This window comes from Elephantulus edwardii, unplaced genomic scaffold, assembly GCF_000299155.1.
Source record: "Elephantulus edwardii isolate Elephantulus edwardi_28Jun2011 unplaced genomic scaffold, EleEdw1.0 scaffold00094, whole genome shotgun sequence".
In the NCBI taxonomy this organism is placed as follows: Eukaryota; Metazoa; Chordata; class Mammalia; order Macroscelidea; family Macroscelididae; genus Elephantulus; species Elephantulus edwardii.
This window is the reverse complement of record NW_006399844.1, coordinates 6,630,122-6,653,550: the sequence shown is the minus strand read 5'-3', so window position 1 is coordinate 6,653,550 and position 23,429 is coordinate 6,630,122. Positions and strand designations below refer to the sequence as shown.

The window sequence follows — 23,429 nt, the reverse complement described above, 5'->3', positions numbered from 1 at the left end:
TAGAAGCCCCTACATATCAGATCACACTGCCCACCCACTTTTTCTGATTGGCGGATCATTAGATTACAAATGACTTACCTATCAGATCCTTAATTTGAGCCTGGTGACAATAGCTAAGCGCCTGGCTACTAACCAGACTTAAAGTCCATCCACTGGTTCTGTGGGAGCAAGCCTTCTGTGGGATCTGCTTCTGTAAGGAATGCAGCTGAGAAGACCTTATGATCATCGACACCACACACATGAGGGAACTAGGAGTCAGAACTGACTTGACAGCACCTAACAACAACACTCTTCATCTACAAATACTTTAATATTACGATTCCTTTTTAATCTATTATATATCCATAAATATTTTGAGATCAAGTTCAGAAAGCACATGTTATAAAGTAGTGTTGTCTAAGGATTATAAATACAGATCAACACTATTAAACATGCAAATCAAAGCAGAATGACAAGAGTAGGGGAAGAGCAAATAGGATGCACAAAATCCTACACAGTTATATTGGTTGGGCTTCCAGTTTAAAGATGCAGAAATCATAGTTGATTATGTGGTTTTTCCTGTCTAAATGGAATAAACAAAGACAATAATTTAGAAGAATCAACATGTTACCTATTTCTTAAAAATAAAATCTGTATTATCATATAAACTTCATAGAGGGGACACCAAGAGATGTCACACATATTGCACTCTACACTGTGTGGCTCGCTTGCGCTAGTTTGGATTTTTTTCCTTGGTGCAAGCAAATGTGTGTGGGCTTTGGAATCAGACAGACCTGGGTTGGAGTATCAGCTGTGAAAATTCTGGTGAATTAGGTGGTTTCCTTGAGCTCCATTTCCTCAACTGTGAAATGGAGCTAATAATGACTGACCGGGGCTCTGATTTTAGCAGATAGACTTGATCAAAGGGCAGGACTCCAGATACTCTGGGCATTTCCCAGGAAGGCTTTTAAAGAAACACATGTCCACACATGCACACATTTACTTAGCCATGCAGAAACACATGCGTGCAAACATACATACACATCACATGCACTGCACATCACATGCACATGCACAGCTTGCATTTCCTTGCTGAATCACCCTGACTAGATTAAAAAATTAACTCCTCCCAATGAACAAGATCCTGGAGACATTTAATGATCACGCTTTTTTAAACAGCAGTCGCCTGAATTGAATCTGTTTCAGAAGCTCTTGAGAAGCTTTAGAGAGGTCTGGTGGCCAATTGGGTAAGGAGTTGTGCTGCCAACTCAAAGGCAGACAGTTCAAATCTACCAGCTACTCTGTGGAAGGAAGATGGACAGTCTTCTCCCGTGTGATTTCCTGTCTCTGAAAACCCGCTGAAGGGCCAGCTATGGATCAGTCTGTCTCACTGGCAATGAGGAGGAGGAGGAGGAGGAGGAGTGATGTGTTAAGGTCTCTGGGTTGTGCAAACGATGCACCTTAAAAGTTGGTAGTTCACACCCATTCAGTGGGACCACAGAAGAAAGACCTGGCAACCTTAATGATTATAGCCAAGATAGCCCTGTGGAGCAGGTCTAACCTGACACATATGAGGCTGCTTTGGGTTGGAATTGACTTCAACAAGAGTGGGTTTGGAGATGTTTTTCATACACGTTTCCCATGCCTGGACAAAAACCTTTGAGAAGCAGAGAGGCTGGCGTGTGTCATATTCCGACACACGGACATGGCCTATTCTCCCACTGACATGCTCACTAGGCCAGAAGAATGGGAGTGGAGAGGGGCATCTGAGAACAAGCTCAGATGCAACAGGAAGAGCCCCCTGGGGCCGGCCCAGCTCAGGAAGGGCTGGCCATGGACCACACATCCTGAGTCCTGGGGACTCCCAGCACCAGCCCTCACACTGTCAGGATGCGGATGTATCCCAGATAACTCTGATCCACAGCCATCTCCTGACCTGCGATGGCCTCGCCCCTGCTTCCAGGACTTCAGGACTTCCTTGTCACTCGCCTTCAGGATAAACTTCAAAAGATGAGGCTTTGTTACCTCCTCTGTGAAATAGGATAATAATATTAATACTTTTCCTCAGCAGGTTATTGTATAGATTCAATGAAACAGTATGCAGAATGTTTACGCTGCGTGGTCCATAGGGAACACTGAGTAGGCATCCATTATCAGTCCTAATGGTGATGATGCCATGTGAGCCAATCATGGCCTTAGTGTTTCTAGGGCTTCTTCAGAAGCTCTGGATGAGCTGTCCATGAGGGTACTTAAGGGCTGGGGGCACTTGCTTTCCTCTCCATTTTAATGACTGCCAGGCTTTCCCCTTGGAAACCTAAGGGTTTCCCCTACCCCCTAAGGGTCACTCTCCTGATGTCCCACTCTATGCCTCAACTCCCCTTTTTGCTTTCTCTTCTTATTCAGAAGCAGAATGTGACCATCATGGACCACCACTCAGCTGCAGAGTCCTTCATGAAGTACATGCAGAATGAGTACCGCTCCCGTGGGGGCTGCCCAGCAGACTGGGTCTGGCTGGTGCCCCCAATTTCTGGAAGCATCACCCCCGTGTTTCACCAGGAAATGTTGAACTATATCCTGTCCCCTTTCTACTATTATCAGGTAAGGGAAGGTCTTCTGCTTCTTCTCCTGGGAGCTCAGGTGTAGAGGGAGTGTGTTTGTATGTGCCTGTTTGCATGTGCACGTGTGAGTGTGTGCATGCATCTGTGTATGCGTATGCATGTGTGAGTGTGTGCATGCATCTGTGTATGCGTATGCACGTGTGAGTGTGTGCATGCATCTGTGTGTGCACATCTCCGTGTGCAGGTGCACGTGTGCATATGCGTATGCATGGGGGGGCGGTGCATGCTCACCATTGCAAGGGATATGGCAAGGCAATCGGAACAGGGGGCTGTATTTTTAGCATTTCAGGACCCACCTAAGGACATTGACCAAATTTCATCCATTTTAGTGAAGGGTAGGACTTGAGGAAATGGGTTTTTTTATCCTATATTTAATGGTCTGTTGCTCTAAGGGAGTCTAAGCTCCCCAGGGTGCCCATCACTGCATCTGCTTCCACAAGAGGGGCTAGTTAACAGTCATGTGACATAACAAGGGCAAGCTTAGTCCCTGAAACAGACATGCGTGGGCTTGATTCTGCCATCTCTAGCTGGATGATTTTAGGTGGAGCTTTCACCTTCCTTAGCCCTGCTTTTCTTTGTTATGCTTTGTTATTCTACAGATTATAAGCAAGGTAACTAGTTCCAGGCTTGGAAAATTATATAGAGTTATATAATATTATACATAGAAGTATATATAATTTTTATTGTTATTTTAATGAAAGTTTACAGAAAACTTGGATTTCCATTCATTCACTGTTGCATATTTTCTTCTCTATCCCCACCCCGAGTTCGCTTTTCTTTTTAATTCATTGTTGCACAGTTTCCTCCCTCCTGCCCATCCAGCCCTCCCTGTTATGCACCTCTTCTTTTGGACTGTTATATGCAGATAATTCCTAATCACATATTCCTTTTAAACAGTTATTTCCCTCATCTATTCCAATGCAGGGTTCATTCATTATTTACTTCCTCTTTTCTTAGTTTTCCCCCAACCCTCAGTATCAAGCCTGTTTTATAACAGTGGCATTACATAGTATTTGTCTTTTTGTGACAGATGTTTCACTCAGCATAATGTTCTCCAGGGTCACCCATTTTGTATATTTTATGAGTTCTTTGTTTTTCAGTGCTGTGTAATATTCCATTGTGTGAATATACCACAGCTTCTTTCTCCATCCATTTGTTGACAGGCATTTGGTTGCTTCTCTCTCTTTGCTATTGTGAACACACAGCAATAACCATGGCTGTGCAGTTCCTTTTCTAATGTCCAAAGTGTCCTAGTGTGGACTATGTATTATATATGCTTCATAGTCTTCCATATGGATTTTAACTCAATATCAAGAGAACAAAGATTCTCACCATTGGGCCAATTGTCAGCTTCATGATAGATGGTAAAGGGATTGAGATTGTTAATAATTTCAGCTTGCTTGGTTCCACAATCCACACTCTTGGCACCAGCAGTCAGGAAATCAAAAGACAAATTGCACTGTAAAAGTCTACACTCAGGGACCTCTCTAAAGTACTGAAGAGCAACAATGTCAGTATAGAAACTAAAGTGCTTCTGATCCAGGCCCCCGTCTTTGCAATTACTTGCTATGCATCAGAGAGCTGGACAATAACTAAGAATGATAGAAGAAAGGTAGATGCCTCTGAGTTGTGGTGTTGTAGAAGAGTGTTTAACATACCATGAACTGCCAGAAGAACAAACAGGTCTGACCTAGAGAGGGTGAGCTCTGTCTCATGTACTTTGGGCACATGGCCAGGAGGGATTATTCCTTGGAGAGGGACATTGTGCTTGAGAGAAGAGAGGGACAGTGCAGGAAAGGAAGACACAGGATGAGCTGGATTGACTCAATAACTGGAGAAATGAGATTAGGTTTGTCAGAAATGGTGAGATTGGCTCAGGATATGGCAGGGTTCAGAGCTAATATATGTAGGGTCACTGTGAGTTGTAAATGGCTCGATAGTAATAGCAACAATAACAACAACAACAGTGATAATCAATTACTTTTGAGTTTATTCCAACTTGTGGCGATCCCATATGTGTTGGAGTGAACTGTGCTCTAAAGGGGTTTTACTGACTGATTTTCCTTGTGAGGTGCCTGTGGCTGGATTCAAATTGTCGACTTTTCAGTTAGTAGCCAAAGACATTAACCATTTGCACCACCCAAAGATAAAACACTGAATATGAAAGCCAACCAGGGTCTCTTCCTTCTAAAAGAAATCAGTGTGGCTAAGAACCAACTGACCACCCTCACAAGGGGTCCTGGTAGTGCAGCAGTTAAATACTTGGCTACTAACAGAAAGGTCAGCAGTTCAAGCCTACCAGCTACTCCACAAGAGAAATATGTAGAAATCTATTACTATAAAGATGGCAGCCTCGGAATGTTAATGGACCACTTCTGTCCTGTCCTACAGGATTGCGATGAGTTGAGGTTGACTCAGTGGGCATGGGCGTGGTTTTTAGATGTGACTGCCCTCACACACCTGGCACTGAAGGTACAACTTTTATGGAGACAGACAACTTTCCATCAGAGAAATGGAGTGCAGAGATGGCCTCCCACCCCCCTGACCAATGAATGTCATAACAAAGCCCCTTGACTCTCCAGCATCCCCAAGCCAAGCCTGGCATGTCCCTGCCAGGAACCACACTGCCTGACAGCTCTCACTTTTTGTGCAGGTGGATGCCTGGAAAACCCATGTCTGGCGGGACGAGAAGCGGAGGCCCAAGAGAAGAGAGGTTCAGTTCAAAGTCTTGGCCAAGTAAGAGCCAACAGGTCTGCCTTCTAGTCCTTTATCAGTAGGGAACAAAGCTAAGGGATTTGTGTGGATGTGCAATGTTGGCTTTGAGAGGTCTGAACGGCAATTCCAAGGTCCACCAGCCACTGTTGTCCAAATCTCTCTCCCCCACCTCTATTTTCCCAAAGGGACGGAGCAGCAGGGTGAGGGGAGGAAGAGGGCTGTTAGTCAAGATAGCTCGAGAGAAATGTACGTGGTTTTCAACCTCAGCTACCCAGTCATCCCTGTCTTTTTCTCGGCTCTCATTTTCTTCTGGAAGGCTGTGTCAGCCTACCATGTTGGTCTGTCTGTCTGTCCCCACAGAGCTGTGCTCTTCACCTCTGTACTCATCCGAAAAGTCATGGCGTCAAGAGTCAAGGTCACCATCCTCTTTGCAACAGAGACAGGAAGGTCGGAAACACTGGCCCAGGACCTGGGAGCCTTGTTCAGCTGTGCCTTCAATCCCAAGGTACCCACACTGGTGGTGGTGGTGGTGTACACTATAAACCTGCAGTGAAAGGACAGATTGTCTCCAGAGGACCCCCCACCCCATACTTTATTGAACACAGGGAATAATTATTTTCATCGTGTTCTGGGGAATACAGTTTGAGAAACCCTGTCTCAATGCATTGAAGCCTGTGCATACCTAAACTGCCCCAGATGACTTCTGTTGGGCCTTTTTATGCCAGATTAAGTGCTAAATGTATAGGAGGCCACAGAGTAATAAAATGTGGACAAATAAATTGCAAAAGGATGTCTAAGCCGTGTCACTTGAGATAGTTGTCACCTGCTGGGCCAGTGCTGGGCTCTGAGGATGCCACAGTGAATGACACAGACTGAGGCCTCACCCCAGGAACAAGCCCTCACATGCTGCACTCCACCCTCCCTACAACCCTGCAAGGCATGAAGTTGTGCTGGTGGTTGTTATTTTGCAGATAAAGAAGCTGAGTGTCATCGGTTAAGTGATATTTTTTCCAGGCTTTCCAGCTTCTGGGAGACAGATGTGCCCTTAATAAATTGGGGACATGGCACAGACATAGTGACATCAGACAGGAATAACTGTGGTCCGTACTCAATGGAGACAAAGGTCCAAGAGGAATAGTTAGGAATTCCTAGTACAAATTATTAGACACTAAATGACTAGCTGACAAGTTGGCAGTTTAAACCCACCCAGGGGCATCTAAGAAGACATCTAAGGCCTGGTGGTCTGCTTCTAAAAGGTCACAGCCTTGAAAACCCTATGGAACATATAGGTCCGTGTGTCTGATCTATGCCCATGGGGTCGCTATGAGCTGGAATCCACTCAGTGACAACTAACAATAAGCTTAGCCAATAAGAACGGGTCTCATGGTGCCAAGCTCCCAGGGGCCCTGACCTGGCAGGGGACTGAGCAAGTCACATATCCTGAAACTTTAGTAGAACAGTGAGTGTTAAGTTATTGGACTTAAGGGTGGAATCAAGAGAGAATGACAGAAACCTTAATGCAGCTTTATTAAAGGGGGGAATAGGGGAGCTCCCAGGTGAGGTTCCTCATTCTGGGGATGCAAAATGGGGAAGTCACAGCTTGAACTTATTGGGGAGGGTTTTTATAACAGAGTCTTTAGAGAAAAGGGGGCGGTACATTGCACTTTGATTTACAGTGGTTTGCCTGTTAACTCAGCCAGGCAGCCAAGGCCATCTGCTCTTCTTATCAGTGGCAGGCAAGGCCAGAAGCATTTGAATTCTAAATTCTTCATTCTTTTTCTTGGCCCCTTTGTCCAGACTTAACAGTGAGATGTGACACCTATCACCTGGAGTCAACTCTATATGCAAAGGGTTTGGGTTTCAAAGCACCAAAGTCATCATTAGTTCCGTTACCACTGATGCCAATTTTGTAGATATTATGCCCACAGAAATGGAATTTAAAATAGCTATGGAAGTATTGAGAGTGTTTTAATTTGGGAAACAGAGTATTTTGAAGATAGAACCACCAGAACTTGCTGACAGCTTAGCTGTCGGGCCTGATGGGGAGGAGAGTCACGGCAGTCTTGTTGATGTTGGGTCATGCCAGGGAGCTCAGTTCAGCTCTCTCCTCCATGCCTGTCTGGCCAGGTGCCCAGCTAGTGGGAAGGGAAGTTCAGGGGAGGAACTTGACCTGGAAGCTGAGGGCTCATGTCCACCCTTGGTGCTGCCCAGGTTTTGTGCATGGACGAGTACAGGCTGAGTGACCTGGAGAAAGAGCAGCTGCTGCTGGTGGTGACCAGCACGTTCGGGAATGGAGATTCTCCCAGCAATGGAGAGGTGAGTGGTCCAAGGTGACGGGGCTTGAGAAGGCCAAGAAAGGACGCAAGGAACTCAGTGTGGAGAAGGGGATGCTTCGCGAGTGAGGGCTCAAGTCTTTCAGAATTGCCGTAGTGTCGGTCATTGGCCAAGCCTCCTCCACAATCATTGTGTGTGTCCCTTTTCCTATTACAGAACTAATTCTTATCTGTAAATTGACCTATCCTCATTTTACTTAAAAATCTATGCTTAAGGAATACTTATTACTTTCAAAGATTGATAGTCCATAATACAGTAACTTCAATGAAAACAAAGATACGGAATTTAGCTACATATCATTATCTGACAACGGCCTGACTTAGCATTGCTTTTTAAAAAGAGTAATCAACACTTATTTGAGAGGTTATTGTTGTTTTTCCACACTCATAGTGACCCTATGAACAAAAGGCCTGAAGCTTTTCTATAACTATCGTCATTTATCAAAGTTCATAGAGTTTCCAGAGGCATGTTGTTTAGAGGTAGTGAGGCTCAAGTTGGTCCTTTCCCTGGAATGCTCAGAAACATGGAAAGATCATTTAAAAGGGAGTAACTGTGAGGATGTGGAGAAATGGAAAGCCTAGAACTGTACTGAGGAAATGGAAAATGATTCAGCCACCATGGAAAACCACTGGGCAGGGGTATCTTCAAAAAGCTGAATATAGTATTACTATATAACCCAGAAATTCCACTACTCGGTATATATATACCCCAACGAATTGAAAGCAGGGACTCAGACAGGTACTTACATGTGAATGTTCATAATAGCCAAAAGGCGGTAACAGAGCAAATATCCACCCACGGATAAATAGATAAACGAAGCATAGTCTATGTGTACAGTGGAACCTGGTGTGGCCATTAAAGGGATGAATGGATAACACACAGATAAGTGAAAAGAGCCAAGTGCAAAGGACAACAGATCATTTAGTATTAAGTGTCCAAGAGAGAAAAATCACAGAAGCAGTAGAGAGATTGGTGGCAGTGAGGGTTTGGGGAGGGGACACAGGGAGAAACTGCTTGATAGGTGTGAGGTTTCCTTTGGGGCGATGGAAATATTCTGAAACAAGATTGGGGTCATCAGAATTGTGAACACGCTAAATGACCTGGAGATACTCACTTTAAAATGGGTCATTTCATGTTACGTGAATTTTGCCTTAGTAAATTCTTTTCTTCAGGCAATGCCATGGACAGGATTATTTTAGGAAGAGACAGCATTCTTGTCATGGGATTTAGTGGTATTTCTGCTGGCTCAGGAACCATCTAAAATGACCTGGAGTTCTTGGACAACTGGTGTCATTTTTGAGGAAATGGGACAAGTTGTCATTCTAACTAGGTTTCAAGTAAAAAGAGAGACCCACACACCTCATTAGGAGACCCTCAGAAGATGTCATACACAGGGAGGTCCTTCTGCCACCAGAGCTGGCTAGTTTGGGGCCTGTGCTAATCCAGGCCTCCCACCAAGTGTCAGGCCCCATTTGAGCCACTGAGGCTCAGCTGGAGTGAGAGACGAGCCCAAGACTTGAACTTGGGGCCTGATCACAATCCCAGACATACTCTACTTCCCATCTATGGGTCTGGAATCTCCTCCTGCCCAAGGTGGCCAGTTTAAAAATGGACCAGCAGAGGAAAGGCAAAGCCATGCTTTTGTGAACCATGGCCTGACAACTCTGGTGCTCTCTCTTTCTAGAAACTGAAGAAATCACTCTTCATGTTGAAAAAGCTCACTAACAAATTTAGGTAAGGCTTCTTCCCTCTTCCACTTATACAAGTCCTGCTGTGTGGTGGGCTGGGTGCGCGGGACCGGAGTTTGAGTCCAGACAGTGAAGTTAAGTGTACAGAAGGGTGTCTTTTCTGAAATGTCAAGGGGCAAGAACTTAGGTCCAAGGTTTGTCCTTGAGTGTGTCAAGCCGCAGAAGCCAAGTCCCTCTGATAGGTCAGCAGGCCAGTCATGGAAGCTGTTGATGACCGTGAGAGCCAGGGAAGTCCAGGAAGGTCTGTGCACAGCTGGAGTAGGGTGCCTGGGCTGAAGGCTGAGGTGCTGGTGCTGGATGCTGGATGAGGCTAGCGTGAGTTGGCTCACCCGTCTCCGTGTGTGTGTCCACCTCGGCAGGTATGCTGTGTTCGGCCTTGGCTCCAGCACATACCCTCAGTTCTGCGCCTTTGCACATGACATTGACCAGAAGTTCTCCCACCTGGGGGCCTCCCAGCTCACTCCGACTGGGGAAGGAGATGAGCTCAGTGGGCAGGAGGAAGCCTTCCGCAGCTGGGCCGTCCAGACATTCAAGGTTAGTTCACAGCCAGACTGCCCCACAACCTGGACAGAGACATGGGGCTGCACCTGTGCCCAGGACACCTGTGCCAACTGTGCTGGGTGGCATGGCTTCTGCAAGTTCTGTAGACATGGTCCCAGTGGTGGTGGCAATGATGATGATGATGATGATGACTGTTAACACAGGTCTGCCCCCTCTTCTTCCAGGCAGCATGTGAGACATTTGACATCCGAGGCAAAAATCAGATTCAAATCCCCAAGCTCTACACCTCCAGTGAGACCTGGGACCCACACCAGTACAGGCTTGTGCAAGACTTGGAGCCTTTGGACCTCAACAAAGGTACCTGCTTCTCTGACACATGGTGCTCATTGGCCCTTCTTGCCTGGCCTGGGGTCTCTCAGCCAGTGGCAAGAAAAGCACCAGGTCCTTTGAACAGAGCATGTAGTCTGAGTGCCCTCTGCCCAAGAAGAACCTGCTGGGTACAAGACAGGGACTTGCTTCAGACCTGAGACTGTTTCAGGAGGAAGCTCCAGGGGAAGTGGCGAGAGAGAGAGAGGACCCCTTGTTGGCTGAGGTTCTCCTCTGTCAGGGTCTGTGCTGGGCTTTTAGCCTCACACTCTGAGTCCTCACACTCACCCATCATTGGAGGAAGGTCACGGAGAAAGAAAGTTCAGGAAGGAGAAGCAAGTTACTCCTGCCACACAGTTACATTGAGACCCAAGCCCCAGTGTCCCAGCTCCAAAGACGGCCACGTATTGGAAGAAGGTTCCAGAGAGGCAGTTCCAGGCATTCTCTCTGCCCTGCCCCCTGGAGATCCCATACCCCTGGTTGATTCCTCTTTTCTTTTACCCACGGGACCTTACAGGAGCCAGGATAATGCCCCCAAAACCAAATTCTTTGCCACTGAGTCAATTCTGACTCCGAGTGACCCTATAGAACAAGGCAGAGCTGCCCCCTAGGGTCTCCGAGACTGTGATGGTTACCGAAGCCGACTGTCACATCTTACTCTGGTACATGGCTTTGGTGGGTTCAAACTACTGACTTTTCCATTAGCAGTGAAGCACTTATCCACTGCACACCAGGGCTCCCTACCATGAGAACTGTAGTCTTCCAGTCTGAATGTTTGGAATACCCCCAACTTCAAATATACTCTCCTGTGAATCCTAAGCCACAAAGACATTAAACTGCATTTCCTCCACAGTGTGGTTAACGTCTTTGGTTAATTAAGTTTTCTGGAGTCCCTGGGTGGGGCGAATTGTTAATACACTCAGCTGCTATTTAAAAAGTTAACAGTTCCGTTCAGGTCTGTCCAGAAGCACATTGGAAGAAAGACCTGGTGATCTATATGTAGAAAACCAGACACGGAAAACCCTGTGGAGCTCAGTTCTACTCTGTCATGCACGAGGTCACCATGAGTTGGGGTGGACTCAGCAGTAGCTGGTTTTTAGCAGTGGCACTGCCATCCGTTGTCAGGTCAAGGGTCTTTATTTATGATTCAGAAACAGCTGAAAAAGGGAAGGAAAGAGAACAGGGGACTGGAGGAGTGATGTTCTGATAAATCTTCAGACCCTCCACAGCTCCCCAGCCAAGGCCTGGTACCCACTCTGCCTCTCCCTGTCTCTCCACAGCCCTGAACAGCTTGCACGCTAAGAACGTGTTCACCATGAAGCTCAAGTCCCAGCAGAATCTACGGAGTCCAGAATCCAGGTAGACTACACTACAGAGTGTCTCATACAATCTTCCATAAGTTTGATTTTAACCAAGACCGCAGCGAGTCAGTCTTTGAAGGGAGAGTGTCTGGTCTAGCAGCATCGGCAGTGATGCGGTCAGTGGACTAACTGTGCTGGTGACCTCGGGGTCTGTTCTCAGCGGCCCACTAGCTTATTACCCAGCTTGAGAGCTAAGCAGCTGCTTCAGCTCCTCTCTTTCTTGATTTTATGTTTTCATCACAAAGGGGCAAGAGAAGTACAAACTATTGGCTTTAAGAGCTTTCACTGAGCTTTTTGGTAGAGAAGGAAATGGGTGAACGTGGAGGATGTCCATGGGTTTTGTTTGAGCCGTTCCTGGTCATTAAGAAAACTGGTCTCTTGTTCTAGTAAGAGCCAAGCTTCTCCCCATGCCCACCTAACTCCAAATGGGGTCTTTTCCTTAGCAGGGTCCATGACCAAGCCCTTGGGACTTGAGAGGGCTGCAGAGGGGTCAATGTGGCCCACACTTCACCCTCAGTGGAAGGCTTGGGATCCCAGTCAGCCCCCACCTAACAGCATGCCTGGGACCCAGGCTCATGGAAAAGGCAACACAATTAAAGAAGAGGGCACATTATTTCCTGGGGAAACAGGCCCACCCTCAGGGAACCATGGAGGAAATGCTGGCAGCGTCACGCGAAGCTTCTTTTTCCCTCCCCAGCCGCACCACCCTCCTGGTGAAACTCTCCAGTGAAGACAGGCAGGCTTTGAACTACCTGCCTGGAGAACACCTCGGCGTTTTCCCAGCCAACCAGGCGGCCCTGGTTCAAGGCATCATGGAGCGCCTGGTGGATAGACCTGCACCCCACCAGCCTGTGCACCTGGAGGTCCTCAGTGAGAACGGTGAGCCATCTGCATGGGGGACTTTGCCAGCAGCACCCACCATCCCACCCCTGCCCCCCAGCCCACCCCTGTGAGTCTGAGGCTGGGTCTAAGCTGAGGCCGTGGATGACTGTCCTGGCCTTGCTGCGAGGTGAGGCTGGCGCAGTCCCCCTCCCTGGCCAGCTGGAAAAGGCTGCATGTTGGAAACCATCTGGCCAACACCACCAGAGGCTTCGAAATCGTTCCTCTTTATTCTTTCACTCATTCAACCATGGTTTTATTGACTAATACATTTCTTTTTCATTCAAAATTTTAACCAGCCATATCTATGTAAAAGGCAGGTCTCTGGATACAAATAATAAGAAGTCTCTGTGTCTGTCCTTAGAGGACATGCCACCAGGTACAGGAGACAGAATGGACATAAGATGGTAATTGTACCATTTGCTGCTCTTGTTGTTAGGAGCCATTGAGTTGACTGCAACTCACAGTGACCCATTGAACAACAGAATGAAATTCTGCCTAATCTTGCACCATTCCCGCAATCCCTGATTGTATAAGTCCATTGTTTGTGGTCACTGGGTTGATTCATCTTGTTAAAGGTCTTCCTGTCTCTGAGCCTCTACCTTATATAGCACATAACACGTCGGGCTGTTAACACGTGTTAGATTTAACTGGAGAAGAGCACTGAGCATTCCGTGGACTGTCAAAAGAACAAGTAGATGTTTCTTGGAGGATGTGCAGCCAGAGTGCTCCTCAGAGGCAAGGATGGCAAGACTTCATCTCCCATACTTAGGGCATGTTGTGAGGAGAGACTGTTGCTTGGAGAGGGACGTCATGCTTGGAAAGGTGGAGGGACAGTAACGGAGAGGAAGAACATCAATGAGATGGATTGACACAGTGACTGCAGCCACGGGTCCACGTATGTCAGGGCTGATGAGGCTGGTGCAGGACAGGACAGGGGTCATTCCGATCTGTTGTTCATAAGGATCCTATGAGTCAAATTTTACTTAATGGCACCCAACAACAACATCATGCAGATATGCAGTTCTCATTGACTCATTGCCATTGAGTCAGAGCTAACTCACAGTTGACCCTTCATTGGGTTTCTGAAGCAGGAAATCACACAGGAGGAGTGTCTCCCTTTCCCCCATAGACGTGCTGGTGGATTCAAACAACCAAAGAAGTATGCCTTTTGGGTTAGCTGTGCTGCTCCCTATAGACTTCATCACCAGAGCTCCCTACGTATACAATAAGATATAATAATTATACAATAATTGTTATCACTTGCTATGTTTATTTGTGGGCAGCCATTAGTTGCTAGGATCTGTTGGATATTTTACTATAGACCATCAAGTCCTGTGCGTTATCTCCTTGGTCTTCATAAAGACGTGAGCATGTAGCTTCCTAAGAGATAAAATAGAGAAGCGTAGCATCCAGGTAAAATGGTAATGGTCATGCATCACTTACTAGCCATGTGGTCTTGGACATATGCTTTAAACTCTTTCTAAGTTTAAACAGGGCTTTGGTGCATCTGATACAGGCCATGGTCTTTGCAATCACTTGTTATGCATCAGAGAGTTGGACAATGACTAAGGAGGATAGAAGGAGAGTTGATGTCTTTGAGCTGTGGTGCTGGAAAAGAGTATTGAATGTACCATGGACTGCTAGGAAAACAAACAGACTCACCCTGGAAAGGGTCAAACCGGGCAGCTATTTGGAGGCAAGGATTCTGGGGCTTTGTCTGACATACTTTGGACATGTTGTAAGGAAGGACTGGTCCTTGGAGAGGGACATCATGCTTGGTAGGGTGGAGGGACAGCGCAGGAGGGGAAGGCCCTCTATGAGGTGGATTGATTCAGTGACTGGGGTAATCGGGATGGACATATCAGAGACAGTGCGATTGGCACAGGACAAAGCAGAGTTTAGGGCTGTTGTACACAGGGTCACTATGAGTAGCAAGCAATTCAATGACATATAACAATAACAACAAAGTTTAAATGTCTTTATTTGTAAAATAGAGGTAACAAAAGTCTTCCCTTCTTGGCTGGCCTAGTGGGTAAGGAGTTGCACTGCCAAACCGAAGGCAGTCAGTTTGAATCCACCAGCTGCTCCTCGGGAGAAGAATTATGGGCAGTCTCCTCGCATGTAATTTGCCGCCTCTGAGAACCTGCTGGAGGGTCTGCTGACTCAGTTCCAACTCAGTGTCAGTGAGATGATGTATGATGATGCTGAACTGTGAAATCAAATAGGTTGATAGATGAGTAGCCTCCACTCTAGTTTCTGGCACAAACAAATGTGTGAATGGAAGACTGTCCATTTCACACGGACCAATTAGAATGTGAGCACAGCACCCGATAGGGCAATGTTCAGAACTGTTGTTCATAGGGTTGCATTGAGGTCGAGTCAGCTTGATGACACTTAGCAAAAAATTAAAATTTTGAGTCCCTGCGTGGAGCAAACTGTGACTCTAATCTGCGGCTAACTGAGACTGGAAGCTTGAGTCTACCCAGAGGAAGCTTGGAAGAAAAGCCTGGTGAATCCATTTCTGAAGGAACCAGCTATTTATAACCCTACAGAGCACAGGTGGACTCCAGCACACCAGAGGGCAACGGGATTAGAGTCATCTAGAGTTTCTGGGGTGTACATCAGTCTTTGGTATATTTAGTCATTGTGAGTCTGTACTTTACCTCTGAGTGTCCTTGTAAAGTTCTAATTTAGGCCAAAAAGGGACTGAACTCTAGACCATGGCTAGTTAATCAGGATCATGCCAGCTTGGGTGCCCACTGGAGGACTTAGTGTTCCACTGTCCCTGGCAGCCTAAGCATCACCATCTTTCTAGTTTTGTTATTCCTTAATTAAAAAATCTCAGAGTTTTCCTTGTCCTGAAGCTGAGGGTTTCCAGTCTTAGAGTTCTTATCACTCCCTGAGAAACCCAAATGGGGCTTTTTATCCACTGCAGGCAGCTACTGGATCAAAGACAATAGATTCCCACCCTGCTCACTCAGTCAGGCCCTCACCTACTTTCTGGACATCACCACACCCCCGACCCAGATGCTGCTCCGAAAGCTGACCCAGCTAGCCACAGGAGAGGCTGAGAGGCAGAGGCTGGAGGCCCTGTGCCAGGTAAGATTTGGAGCTGTGGGTAGGGAAGGGGCAGAATCTCCAAGATAGGGGACCCTAAGCCTAGAACTGACCCACCCAGGAGGATCCACTCCAGAGTCTCCCTGCCCCAACCACCACCCAGGGAGACTTGTCAAAGACAGGTGGGAAGCCACACACCATCTGCCATACCCTCCCTAAGAGACAGTCGTGTGGAGAGGATGGAATTGTTCCATGTGTCTGAAAGCATTCAGTCTGAGAACACTCCCTCAGAAACTAGCTAGACAAGTGTTGTCATGTCTTGTTTGTCTGTCTTTGTATTTCCAAGATGTGGAACAGGCCCAGAATATAAGAAGTATTGGAGGATGGATGAGGTGGTTAGAAAAAATGAATGTAGTGATTGATGGTTAAATTAAGAAATCAGTGAGAGGGTACATTAACTCAGCTGCAAATTTCTGGGTCCAAGTCTTTGCACAAGGCCTTGGATGTCGTTATCCACCCTCAACACTGCTGCTGATTGCCTTGATTTCAGCCACTACCACAACTCTGTTTTCTGTGGTTGTGCTGTGCTAGCTTGACATATGCTTGCTTGTTTAATTCTCACAGCATCCCCATAAGGTATGCAATATGATCTTATGTCACAAAAATCAAGTAAGTGAAACAAGTTTCCACTGTTAGTAAGGACATGCAACTGAAATTTGAACCCAAGCCTGTATTGTTCTGCAGTCCTGACCAAATCAGTTAATGATAGCGATATGGAGACTTAACCTTTGCCCAAACTAATTCCTGCAGTGAAGTTCTAAGGAAATGTGTTAGGTAAATGCTACTCTTTAGATCGAGTTCGTCCAGGATAAGAACTGTAAACTCTCCCGGTTGGCTGACTCAGCACCCTGGACAGCGCCTGGCATATCACCCTGTTTGTTGAGTGTGTGAAAGAATGTGAGAATGTTGGATTGTAGCCTCCTCCTACTGTAGGGCAGGTGTCCTGTGTCCCTCACTCTGCCCTTGGCTTTCAGCCCTCAGAGTACAACAAATGGAAGTTCACCAACAGCCCTACGTTCCTGGAAGTTCTTGAGGAGTTCCCATCCGTGCGGGTATCTGCTGCCTTCCTGCTCTCCCAGCTCCCGATTCTGAAACCCCGGTACTACTCCATCAGTTCCTCCCGGGACCACACCCCCACAGAAGTCCATCTCACTGTGGCTGTGGTCACATACCGCTCCCGAGGTGAGTGTGGGGCTGGGGGCTTTAGAGCAGTCTCTCCCAAGTTCAACCTTGCTACTCAGCCTTGCTACTTCTTGGCAGCATTTCATCCCCCCTGAGTTTCAGTCTCCTCATCAGTTCAACAAGAACAAAAGTTTTCACCCCTAGAGCTGTTAATAATATAAAGTTGCATGTATGAGAGATGAGTAGGAACTGAGTACAAAGCTATTTGTACACTTATGACCAGGAGCCCAATGACATAGACGGCACTATGACTGTGTAGATCCTAATAAACCATGGCTAACATTGACAAGAATGGGAATTCCAGAACATCTAATTGTGCTCATTGGAAAGCTATACCTAGTCCAAGAAGCTATTGTCTGAACAGAGCAAGGGAACACTGCATGGTTTAAAAGCAGGAAGAGTGTGCTGCAGGAATGTATCTTTTCTCCATACCTATTCAATCTGTATACTGAGCGAATAGTTAGTGAAGCTGGACTCTGAAGAGGAATGTGGCATCAGAATTGAAAGAAGCCTCATCAACAACTTGCATTATGCAGATGACATAACCTTGCTTGCTAAAAGTGAGGACTTTAAAAGCTTGCTGCAGAAGATCAAGGACTATAGCCTCCAACATGGATTTACTTCTCAACATCAAGAAAATGAAGGTTCTCACAACTGGGCCAATAGGCAACATCATGACAGATGGAGAAAGGATTGAAGCTGTCAATGATTTCCTTTTGCTTAGATCAACAATCAATACCCTTGGTACCAGCAATTGGAGATTGGGAGACATTGCATTGGGCAGGTCCTCTATCAAGGACCTTCCAAAATACTGAAGAGCAATGATGTCAGTTTGAAGACTTAGTGTACTTGATTCAGGCCATGGTCTTTTCAATCACTTGCTATGCTTCTGAGAGCCAGACAATGAACGATAGAAGAATTGATGCCTTTGAGTTGTGGTGTTGGAGAAGAGTGCTGAATGGACTGCCAAAAAAAAAAATAAATAAACAGATATGCCTTCGGAAAAGGTGCAGCCGGAGTGCTCCTTGAAGCAAAGATGAGATGATGACTTCTCAAGTTGGCTGGATGTCTCCTTTAAATGCTGGACTGTGGGAAGAGAATGTGATCTGGAGGGAGTTGGGGCTCTCCACTAGTCCAGAAGGGGCCATTGCTCAAGGGGAGAAAGTGGGCAGTAAGAGCTGAGTGGAATGCAATCCTCCATTCGTCCATCACCAGGGCTTCTGCCAGCAAGGCAGCACAGTGAGGACACTCAAGACTGGTGACTGTAGTCCACCCTGAGAGGCCACTTCCTGCGGCCATCAGCAGTGCTCAGTCATGGGCTGGGAGGATACCTGAAGACACTCTTCTGGAAGAAACATTAGAGTAGGAATCAGGGAACCTGAAGTCTCAAATAGATTCCACTGCCGATCTGAGCAACCTTGTCCAAGTCACTCCCACTCTCTGAGTCTCAGATTCTGCATCAGCAGGAGGAGAGGATTTCTGAGACACTAAGTCCCTTCCAGCTCTCACTGACTCTGAGTGTAGACAGGAAGGAACACACTCGACCCCCCCTTCTCCCTGATGTCCTCCAAGGACCTGAGTGGGGCATGACGGATCACTGTGGGTGGGGTGGCTGGTACAGTGGGAGAGACTGATGGTCTAGCCTGTGTCTGCCCTTGCAGGTGGCCAAGGTCCCCTACACCACGGTGTTTGCAGTACTTGGCTCAGTACCCTGAAGCCCCAGGATCCAGTGCCCTGTTTTGTGCGCAGGTAAGTACCACCTCCACTCTGGCCCCTGTAAAGGAACACTAGCCCACTAGAGCTCTGGGGTATAAAAGGAAGGGATCTGGGGTTTGGGGTCCCAACCCATAAAAAACACACTGGAGTCATACTTGGAATCTCTAGTCTGCTCCCTGGCTGAGCGGCAGGGTCAAGTACAAGGAGGACATGCTGGCATGCCAGGGTAAATAAAGCAACTATCAAGACTTTGAGAATCAAATTTGAACTCACTGTCACCTCCACTCCCCTCAGCATTCTGACCCTGAAACCATGCTGCACTTCCTAGCCTCTGACCTACAGGTATGTACACTCAGAGTGTCTGAGAACCAGACCTTCTCCTTCCGTCCTCAGTGCCAGCGGCTTCCAGCTCCCCGAGGACTCCTCCCAGCCCTGCATCCTCGTTGGGCCCGGCACGGGCATCGCCCCCTTCCGCAGCTTCTGGCAGCAGCGGCTCCACGACATTGAGCACAAAGGTACCACTGTCAGGGCTCCCCGATCGGGAGGCACACAGGGGCCAGTGCCTTCCTGAACACAGAATTGAAACCAAAACCAGATTGTGCTATCCTCCATAAATACCTCCTGGCCCCTCTGGTTAACAGCGCCCAGATTTACCTCAGCCTATTTAGGTTCCTGTAGGGGTCCCACCTGTCATCTACCTTGGAGCTAGGGGACAGTGGTGATAGAAAGAGTTCCAGATTTTTAATCTGATGAATGGATTTGGAACCCTGTCTCTGTGACTCTGGGTGATTGATCTGGATGTCCTAGTCTCAGTTTTCTCATCTGTGAAATGGGGATAATCCTTGATGGGAAACTGCTAGATCAACATGTTGCTGTCCCATTGACCCTGACTCGTGGAAACCAGTGTGTACAGGATAGAACTGCCCTGTATAGGGTTTTCAAAGATCTTTTAGAAGCAGATTACCAGGCCTTTCTTCTGAGGCACTCCTGTTTGGATTTGACCACCAAACCTACTGATAAGTACCTGTGTACAAACCTTTTGCATCACCTAGCAACTCCTGCTACTGCTATTGCTGTCATGTGCTGTCAAATTGGAACCAACTCAAGAGCTGACCCTCTACTGGGTTTTCATAGGCTGTAAATCACACAGGCGTGGGAAAAGATTGCCCATTTTCCCCCTGAGGAGCAGCTGCAGCTGATAGATCCAAACCACTTGCCTTTGGGTTGGCAATGTATCCACCAGGCTATGTGTAAAGGAGGATGAGCATGAGAGCTGGGAGCCCTCCACGTCAGGCCTTGCTTGAGGGGCTGCCCTCTGGTGGTCATAATGGAAACTGCCGTTTTCTGGTCTTGCAGGGCTCCAGGGAGGCCGCATGACCCTGGTATTCGGGTGTCACCACCCCGATGAGGACCATCTGTATCGGGAAGAGATGCAGGAGATGGCCCGGAAGGGGGTGCTTCACGAGGTGCACACCGCCTATTCTCGCCTGCCTGACCAGGCCAAGGTAAATGCAGCTACCTGCACAGTGGCTGGAGCAGAAAAAAAAATTACAGACTCCAGCTATGCTCTGTCCCCTCAGAGGAGCCCCTTCCCTGAGCTGCCATCATCCCTGAGATGGGATAGTTGCAGAAACGTCCTGCAGTGCACCATGAAGATCCATATACCCACCTTTCCAGAGGAGACAGACCAAATGGCTTAGCAATTTGCACGGGGTCACCGTGCTCATCTCCTGTGTCCAGCCTGCCGGCTCAGGTCCCTGGCAGCTCCCCAGGATACAAGACTGCTCATAGAGAGGCAGTCCAGGTCGGCTTCATGCTCAAACACGGCAGTGCTGTTTGCACCACGGCCTTGCCAGTGTTCTGTCCTGAGTCTGGCAAGCTGGCATAGATGCTCATGAGTGTGCCCCAGCAGGCTCCTCTCGGGCACAGAGTCCAGGATTTGCTGGGGCAACCAGGTGTGGAACAAGAGGAGACAGTACCCAGCTGACCCCTGCACCTTCTCTGTGTACTAGGGAGCCTGGAACTTGTGCATTCAACCGACAGAAGAGCAGGGAGCCAATGCACATTCTGCATTGAAGTGCTCCCTTCTGTTTTGACAGGGAAAAGCTATAGGCAGATTGATTTCAGAGCCCTAGTGGGAGAACTGGCTTGATTGGTCTTTTTGGTGCAGGGTGGATTGGTAGGGCTGGGAGCCCCACAGGGCTGTCAGTACTTTGTGGGCAGGACTGTGTAACGCTCATCTCTGCATCCCTTGTCCCACCCTGGACCTAGAGGGTGTCAGTGCACCATCTCCTCTGTTTCAGGTCTATGTTCAAGACATCCTGCGGCAGCAGCTGGCTGACGAGGTGATCCATGTGCTCCATGAAGAGCAGGGACACCTCTACATCTGCGGGGATGTACGCATGGCCAGGGATGTGGCAAACACCCTAAAGAAGCTGGTGGCAGCCAGGCTGAGGCTGAGTGAGGAGCAGGTTGAGGACTATTTCTTCCAGCTCAAGGTACGTCAGTGAGTGTGCAGGCCTGTGGTGCAGGGCCAGGGGAGACTGAGATCAGACCAAGGAGCCAGGGTCAGAGACGAGTGTATAATCAGGGGGTCAAAGGAGCTAATGCATGGATGGGGAGCTCTGGTGGCCTAGTGGTAAGAAGTTGCACGGCAATCCCTAAAGGCACACAGTTCAAATCCATCTGTTGCTCCATGGGAAAAGGATGGGCAGTTTCTTTCCACGCAGTTTACTGCTTCTGAAAATACACTGGAGGGTCACTTTTGTTTGTTGTTGAGTCGGTTTCACCTCAACAGCAAACAACAGCACAATGTTTGGACGTAATGAGGAGAATTGGGTGCCCAGCTTTGAGGAGTCAGGCAGATGTTTCTGTTTCTTCTGTAGAATGTGAACAGCGTGCCCTGACCTTTTCCCCAGACCCTCTTTGAGGAAGGAATTGTATTGCTGAGGGCTTCACAGGAGGCAGGGCTGTGAGTCTGAAGGACAGGAAGGTCGGCCATCTCTGCCACTGTCTTGTGACCCTCACACTGGCTATTTATGCCTAGGATTACCTGCCCCACTCGCCACAAGGATGCAAGGACGGAAATGCATCATAACCATGGAAATAGTAGTAATGGTCATCGAGGGTTTACAGTGGGCCAGACACACATCAGTGCTTGTCACGTGGTATTTCCTTCTGTCCTTCAGAGGACATTTTGAGAGGAGTGTTGTTGTGTGTTGTTAGGTGCCATCAAGTCAACTGCAGCTCATGGCAACCCCATTCTGCATCGTTGCCACAGTCTGCCGTGCTCAAGCCCATGGTTGCAGTCCTGTTCTTCCTATTTTCCCATAGAGGGAAGGGGGGCTAAAGGAGTTCCACAGTCATGAGTGTGAGAGCCCAGAGCTCAGTGTGTTCTATAGATCAAAGCCATGAATGTCGCCTCTGTACCTCACTACATCACCCTCCTTCTTTCAGCTGATGTGCTATGATGTGCTGGGGAAAGAATGGATGAGTGAAATTCTTATTCAGATGAAGCTTGCTTTCTAGTGAGGTTGATGAATAAGCCACAAAACAAGTAAAATATGCAATGTTTGGGTTGGTATTCAGCAGCAATCAGGACATCATGAGATGAAGGGTGTAATTATAAATAGAATGGTTAGGGAAGACATCAGTGTGAAGATATTTAAGAAACAATACAAGGGTGGTGAGGAATGAATCCTGTGATGAGTGAAGAAGCAGAGTTCTAGACTGTTGTGGAGAGAGTAGTAAGTGCAAAGGTCCTGAGGTAGGAGTTATTCTAGCCCGTTTACAGAACAGCATGGGGCTCACAGGCACTTCTAAAAATATGACTAGTGGGTTTGTCATCAAAAAGGTTCCCAGGTCAAATCTCTTTGAGATGTAGACAGGTACCCACGGTTCTTTACCCCACAACTTTTCGGAAGTAGGAAGACAGTTCACAGACTTCCCCAAACCTTCCTGAAGTCAGAGTTCTCATTCCTGGTACGTTGTGAGGCCAATGCTAGGCAGGAAGTGAGAAATGCAATCCAGCTAAGGCCTAACAAAGGTTATAGGGGCTAAATCAGATTTAGGCATAATCTAAGCATGGCAAGTCAAGAACAAATGACTCAAGAATGAATGTGTGATCAGGCGAGGGGGCAACCCCAGGACATCTTCCAGTCTGAGCCCATTGATACCTGGTCTTTTTTTTTTTCTTTTTCCCCTTCCAGAGTCAGAAGCGCTATCATGAGGATATCTTTGGTGCTTTATTTCCCCACGAGGTTAAAAAGGAGGGTGCATTCGGCCTGCCCAGCAATCCCAGAGCTTTGATGACCCATGGGACAAGCTAAAGTCACTGGAATTTCATTTACTAGAGTCACCTTTCAACTCTGCAGCCACAGGGCTGGGGGAGGTTTCAGGAAACTGATATCCCCAAGCTTCACATCTCATTTCCCTACCTCCTTCCCTCCTAAGCCCTTTACTTGACGTGCTACCAAGTAGCAACCTGGACTGGTTGGAGCCTCCTCTGTTCATTGGTCCCCTTTGTCCCAAATAATGGAGACTCTGGACTTCTGTAATCCCATTGAGATTAACTCTGCAGTGGGTGAGAGGAAAAGAGCCATTTCCTCTGATGCCATCACTTGGAATGACCACCAGGAGGTGCTAATCACCCACTTTGTATTTAGCTGCCCTGTGTACAGTTATTTATGCCTCTATATTTAAAAAAGCAACCAAACACTGTATGATTCCTTGACGGAAATATTTCTATGAAATACAGTTTATTTTAACCATATTCTGTGCATGTGTGTTGGTGTTTTATGAAGAAAGTGGGACATGCAACAACTTGGACAAAGAGCTGAGCTGGGTGGAGGCAGAGGTGATGGAGTTGAATGGTAAAAAGCAGAAAGCAAGACACCTGAGCCTCATGCTCC

The 23,429-nt window shown here is 47.4% G+C and overlaps 1 protein-coding gene across 1 annotated transcript in view; it reads left to right on the top strand.

The window, feature by feature from the left end:
* NOS2 (nitric oxide synthase 2, inducible) overlaps positions 1-22,847 on the top strand; it is a 41,171-nt gene extending 18,324 nt beyond the window's left edge. Inside the window, exons 11-26 of the mRNA XM_006891072.1 lie at positions 2,383-2,577; positions 5,251-5,333; positions 5,673-5,817; positions 7,524-7,628; positions 9,331-9,380; positions 9,754-9,928; positions 10,120-10,252; positions 11,542-11,620; positions 12,320-12,501; positions 15,440-15,603; positions 16,596-16,803; positions 18,465-18,552; positions 18,913-19,034; positions 19,876-20,024; positions 20,823-21,017; positions 22,728-22,847. Coding sequence (XP_006891134.1) covers positions 2,383-2,577; positions 5,251-5,333; positions 5,673-5,817; positions 7,524-7,628; positions 9,331-9,380; positions 9,754-9,928; positions 10,120-10,252; positions 11,542-11,620; positions 12,320-12,501; positions 15,440-15,603; positions 16,596-16,803; positions 18,465-18,552; positions 18,913-19,034; positions 19,876-20,024; positions 20,823-21,017; positions 22,728-22,847 — 2,193 coding nt within the window. The remainder of the gene's footprint in view (positions 1-2,382; positions 2,578-5,250; positions 5,334-5,672; positions 5,818-7,523; positions 7,629-9,330; positions 9,381-9,753; positions 9,929-10,119; positions 10,253-11,541; positions 11,621-12,319; positions 12,502-15,439; positions 15,604-16,595; positions 16,804-18,464; positions 18,553-18,912; positions 19,035-19,875; positions 20,025-20,822; positions 21,018-22,727) is intronic.
* The last annotated feature ends 582 nt before the right edge of the window (positions 22,848-23,429 follow it).